This window comes from Pleuronectes platessa, chromosome 2, assembly GCF_947347685.1.
Source record: "Pleuronectes platessa chromosome 2, fPlePla1.1, whole genome shotgun sequence".
NCBI classification, from domain to species: domain Eukaryota; kingdom Metazoa; phylum Chordata; class Actinopteri; order Pleuronectiformes; family Pleuronectidae; genus Pleuronectes; species Pleuronectes platessa.
In genome coordinates this window covers 3,312,617-3,318,856 of record NC_070627.1, presented here as the reverse complement: position 1 = coordinate 3,318,856, position 6,240 = coordinate 3,312,617, and the positions used below count along the sequence as shown (strand labels likewise).

Genomic DNA, 6,240 nt, shown 5'->3' with positions numbered 1-6,240 from the left:
GTTGTGTTGCATATCCCGAAATAAACCCCAGATACATTGGACACTTACTTTTTGATCATGGGATTAGATTAGATTAGATTAGATTCAACTTTATTGTCATTGCACAGTACAAGTACTTATACAACGAAATGCAGTTTAGCATCTAACCAGAAGTGCAGAAAAAGGAGTTAAAGTGCAGAGTATTGTGCGTATTTTAAAGTGGAATGTAAATAAATAGATATGTACAGTAAGAAATATATATGGAGTAGTACAGTATTAACAGGTATTGTATGATATAAGAACTATGAGCAAGATAAATATATAAAAATATTTAAATATGAATCGACCCGTGGTGACGAATTCATGCAGAAACACACGCTCTCCACCATTAACCCACTTTTTATATCATCTAACTACTACTTAAAACACAACTTAGCAGATAATTGCACATATATTTTGGACTTTTTAGTTTATTCCATGTCCTATCCACTAACATGGATGAGAGGGGTGTATGACCTATACTCTAGTCAGCCACCAGGGGGTGATTGAGACATTTTGGCTGTTGTGTCATCCAACTTTTATTGTTTGGATCATTTAGCAGAACACCAACAAGTTTTCAAATATGTAAATACTAATGATATTGCTTCAGTTTAGTTGCATTTTAACTAAACATCTTGTTGTGTCTCTTCTGTGAATCCATTTTTAAAAAAGGTTGATTTTTAAACGCAGCATAATCGGAGCCCGAAGTGAAAAAAGTTAAATTACAGCCACTGAATAAAATCATACATTTAAAACAGTTGTTATAAATGAATAACTTACATTCTATCAGAATTATACATGAATACAAAGAAACTTTAGTAGAACTGTTCCACTAAACCTTTTCCTACTGAAGAGAGCCGTGATTGGCTGTTAGCCCCTGACCCCCCGACAGCCGTTGACCCCTGGTCTCCATTGAACTGAAGCACATCACCGGACTTTCAGCTTCGACCCACAAAACAAACATGACTGCGTATTACTTGAATATTAATCTAACAAGCAGTTAGCGTCTCTCACCGGAGAAACATATTACACGACATGAAGCTCATTTGAATTCATGAGCAGGAGTTTACATGAAAAGCACAAAGTCAGCTCTCTGAGTCGTTTACACACTGGAAGCAGTGTTATGCTAATGTGTGTGTGTATCATGGCTCCGTGATTCCCCCAGAGGAGGAAGCTTTTAAAGATAATTTGCTTGTGGAGCACGAGGTGGTTGTGTAGCAGACACACAGGAAGTGATGCTCCTGTTTGCACTGAGGCTGGATTTCTATGGGAACATGCGTTTTCATGAACAACACTTCCACTCCTCTGCGTGTGAAGAGTTCTTCTGACATCTTATTCCAGCTGAGCAGCTCTGTGTGTTTCTTCTTATTCTAATGTTCCTGTTTGATCGTGTTTGAAATCCTCTCTTCAATCAGACTCTGCTCATTTTCTCTTTTCACTCAGATCCTCTGGAATTATCACACAAATTCATTTTTAACATTCGCACATGAGAATTACTTTGATGGAATAACTGCAAACACAGTGACATACATACACAGGACATAGCCCCAAGTGTCTGTGTGTGTTTGTTTGTGTGTGTGTGCGCAACGATGCATAAGTTGTAAATATAAACAACTTGTATGTGTGTGTGCGTTGAACAACATGTGGGCCTTTTATTATTTATTAAAGAACTCGAAACATTCAAACTCTCTCGTACACGCACACACACACACTCTCTCTCTCTCACTCTCTCTCTCAAACACACATTAGATTTTCTGAATCAACAATATTCCGAGTGTTTGACTGAATCTCCTGAAACAAACATTCACGAGTTCCTCAGGGTCAAGTTCAATGTGATTCATCAGAGTTGGACCAGTCAGGTTTCACTAGGAAGGTGAAGGTGTAGGAAGGACACACACACACACACACAAACACACAGACACACACAAGTCCTACGTTTAGAATTCAGCTGTTTCCAAAATATGAAAAGTAAAAGCAATCGATACGCACAATGATCCGTTTCTCAACGTTATAAGTTATGAATGAAAACCTGTTCGGTCGATAAATAAAATCCATACTGAGACTCTATGAAGCAAATAGCAAATCTTCATCTTCTTCATCATCACTTCACAGACTCGCTCTCAGAGGTTTGATGATTTCTGAGCTCAAATCTCAAATGTCTCAGTCTGTGATGTTGATCTGTTGCAGCTGTCCTCCACTCTCTCTCTCTCTCTTTTCATGACTCACACCATGTTGTCTTTTCTCTTTTGTCCTTCAGATCCTCCGTCCCTCTGCGTCTCTTCCCCCCCGACACATCCCATCCACCCCCCCTCCGTCGCTCCCCCACCTCGTCGCTCCAGCATGTCTCTGAAGGTCCAGACCAGTAACGTGACCAACAAGAACGACCCGAAGTCCATCAACTCGCGGGTCTTCATCGGGAACCTCAACACGGCGGTGGTGAAGAAGTCGGACGTGGAGACCATCTTCTCCAAGTACGGCCGCGTGCTGGGCTGCTCCGTGCACAAGGGCTACGCCTTCATCCAGTACGCCGGAGAGCGGCAGGCCCGCGGCGCCGTGGTCGGGGAGAACGGCCGGGTGCTGGCGGGCCAGACGCTCGGTGAGTCTGAGGTTCATCTCTTACCTTCATGTTTGAGTCTCTGATGAAGAGGACACGTGCAAACAAGACGTGTCCACCCTCAATAGATTTTGGGATAAAAGCTTCTTTGTTTTCATGTAAAGTTGTTTTGAGGTGAATTTACCTGCAGCTCCTCTGAAGGTCAATGAAATATTGACAAATAATGATTTCAGCACAAATTGATGAAACAGAAAATAACATATACTTTAAGTTGAAAGGACCTAAATGACTTAAACAAACTACGATATATGTTAAGATATATTCCATCTCAAAATGGCAGTAATGAGGTTATAATCCCCCCCCCCCCCCCCCCCCCCCCCCCCCCGACACCCAGAGAGTTGAGTTCCCAGTATCTTCAGCATTCAAGTGGTTAAACTGACAAACAAGGTTTTTTTTTTGTTTCCACTTAGGAACAAACAAATGTGAGTCGACAACAACAAACCATTATTCCCTCAGCTCCGGCTGCTTTGTGTCTTTTTGATGTGACTTGAAGGCGACTGGCGCCCTGAAGGCTCCAGTGAACACAAGCACATCTTAAAGTTCACTCCAGCTCAGTTTGGTCCAAATCATCAGCGTTTGTCTGACACTATGTTTCAGGAGCTTCTGTTGTAGCCGGCGAACACGATCAGGATCCCAAACACCAGATCCTCAGGGAATCCTTTCACAAGTCCAGAGATTTATTTAAACCTTGATGCCAAATCTGTTTGTACGTGAGACGATGGGACGATTCCACAGACCAGTCTGTTTTACTGGTTTAGACACATGAAACTCTTTTTTCTTGCTGTGCAGATGTCAAAGTCAGACACATCATGAACCTCTTCTCACCCTGACCTCCACATTTCACAGCGTTATAAGGAACTCAGTCATTTCTGCCTCGTTACATAATGAGCATCATTTAGGGGCTTAATGCAAAAAAGAAATCGCTGCTTGACGACTAATAGGCCTGCAGTGATTCTCAAAGTCAGACAAAAATCGTGTGTGTGTGTGTGTGTGTGTGTCTCTGTCTCTCTGTCAAACGATGACTTAATTAACTATTTTGCAACCATGAAATGTAGACGTGTGCGTCCGTAGAGTTTGTAAAGTGTTGTAACTTCTCCTCTGTTTTGTTTTTTACTCTTTTTCATTTATCTACTTAATTTATATGAAGTCAAGTCCAACACGTTCTTCAGTGTTTTTCTCTTCACCAGCGTCTCACGGCCCTGATGTCCACAGACTGTTGTTGGACACAATCTTTTAGAATTTGATTTGATCAATTCATGTCTTTGAAACATCACAGTTCTCTAGTGACATGACGTTCCGGCCTCTGGAATCGTTCACAAGCCCTGAGCTCCATCACATCACAGCCATTCTCTCTGTGGGAGTGTAAACGTTCTTTAATAGACTCTCAGTGCAGTGTGTGTGTGTGTGAGTGTGTGTGTGTGTGTGTGTGTGTGTGTGTGTGTGTGTGTGTGTGTGTGTGTGTGTGTGTGTGTGTGTGTGTGTGTGTGTGTGTGTGTGTGTGTGTGTGTGTGTGTGTGTGTGTGTGTGTGTGTGTGTGTGTGTGTGTTTGTGTGTGCATGTGCGTGTGTGCATGTGCGTGTGTGCGTGTGTGTTTGTGTGTGCATGTGCGTGTGTGCATGTGCGTGTGTGCATGTGTGTGTGTGTGATACAAGAAAATATGTGAATGAGCATAACTGAAAATGTGTGTGTATTGGGATGAAGGTTTAATTGTGCGATATCACAAAACACACACACACACACACATGTATCTGGCATAACTGTGATTTTGTGTGTGTGTGTGTGTGTGTAGTGTGTGTGTGTGTGGTGTTGCTGTACAGCTAAGGGACCACTAAGTGATGCTCTCCGCCCCGCTGCAGCTTTTTGTGTTTCTGTGTGTGTTTCTGTGTGTGTGTGTGTGTGTGTGTGTGTGTGTGTGTATGTGTGTGTTTGTGTGTGTTTGTGCACATGTGCGTGCGTGTGTGTGTGTGTTGCCATGGGGAACATATCAATTCTGTCTTCTGAAGCACTTATCTCCTCGACTCTTCTCTTCCTCTCATTACAGTCAAACCTGGGCTCCAGTTTAAAGTATTAACAGAGTTTATAACATCAGACGAACCATTGTCACCAGCTCAGTTCTCTGGTTTCCCAGTAAACACGACTTCAGAACCTAAAAGTGAGATGATTGTGAGGAGGAGGTTCACCACAACCTTAAAAAAAAACGTCAGGAAGCAACTGCTGTTCGTGAAAGAGCAGAAATGCAATAAAAGAAATTGAAAATTGAACAGCAGGAGCATGTGGGTGAAACAAAAATGACCCAAATGGTTATGGATAGACTACGTGTGTGTGCGTGCGTGTGTTTGTGTGTGAGAATTTCCTCCTGTGGTGTCTGCAGGGGGGCGTGTCCTGCAGGTAGACTCCTCCCAAAATCCACAGTCCTGCAGGTTCTGGTGAAGTGAAAACTGCAGCTTCCTCTGTAATGAGACTGGAACGCCCCCCCCCCCCCCCCAGTGCATTCTGGGACTGAGACCTTGTACAGCAGAAGAGTCAGATGATTAATAACCGATGGATGATGATTTTCTCTCTGTGTGAGAACCGAGTGACAATTAACCACCGAGCAGTTAATACAGATCGGACCAGTTTCCCTGATTTGTTCTTCACAGCTTCCAGCAGCCAGGTGTCGGTGAGCGCGTTATGTTCCTCAGGGAAATAAAATCTAAAATGTATTTCAGTTCGTTAATAGAAACACAAACAATTTGCAATTTAAAAGCATTAAATAAATAATCAGGAAAAAAATAACAATTACTCCCCGAAAAGCACAGCTGAGGAAGTCGACCTGAGAGATTTGTGTTGTCGAGCTGAAGCTACAATTTCACCACTTCAACACATATTCCATCTTTTCTGCTAAATATATAATAAAAAAAAAACATCTGTTGTTTTCTCTCACGTAAAGAAAGATCATCAACTACTGATGTGTGTGTCAGCTGTGAGGTTTCAGATGTTTACACACGTTTGTTGTCAATTCTGAAACGTGCACTGGACCTAGACGGGGTTTAAATGCTCTCTAGTCTCCTGTATAAACATATACATTGATTCAATATATATATATATAAGTATATGCAACATATTATGAACTCAAACTACTTGATGAAAGTAGATTTAGCCACTTACACCTGAAATTAATTGACTTACATTTCCAGTGTTTTGGCTTCAAATACTCAACGACTGTGATTAATTATTAATCCTTTCATTTCAATATTCTACATATCAACCAGTCATGTGATTTGTAAATGTCCGTAACTAATGCAGGATAATTACGTGTGGGTGTGTGTGTGTGTGTGTGTGTGTGTGTGTGTGTTTGTGTGTGTGTGTGTGTGTGTGTGTGTGTGTGTGTGTGTGTGTGTGTGTGTGTGTGTGTGTGTGTGTGTGTGTGTGTTGAATCCTTGACTCAGCACTGTAAATAAGGCAGGAAGCAACAAATATATTATTTTACTTTTTTAAACTTGTGGTTTCTCTTCCATTAATGTTGATTTTGTCATCACACCAGAAACTCTTTATTTATTTATACATGTCTTCATCATTTATTCACGGTGATAGAATTCACTCTGGGTCGAACTCAGTTTGTTTTTAAA

At 41.7% G+C, this 6,240-nt stretch overlaps 1 protein-coding gene across 1 annotated transcript in view; it reads left to right on the top strand.

The window, feature by feature from the left end:
• Positions 1-2,358: 2,358 nt before the first annotated feature.
• The window catches only part of raly (RALY heterogeneous nuclear ribonucleoprotein), a 12,992-nt gene continuing 9,110 nt past the window's right edge, over positions 2,359-6,240 (top strand). Inside the window, exon 1 of the mRNA XM_053443934.1 lies at positions 2,359-2,644. Within this exon, the coding sequence (XP_053299909.1) occupies positions 2,359-2,644 (286 nt within the window). The remainder of the gene's footprint in view (positions 2,645-6,240) is intronic.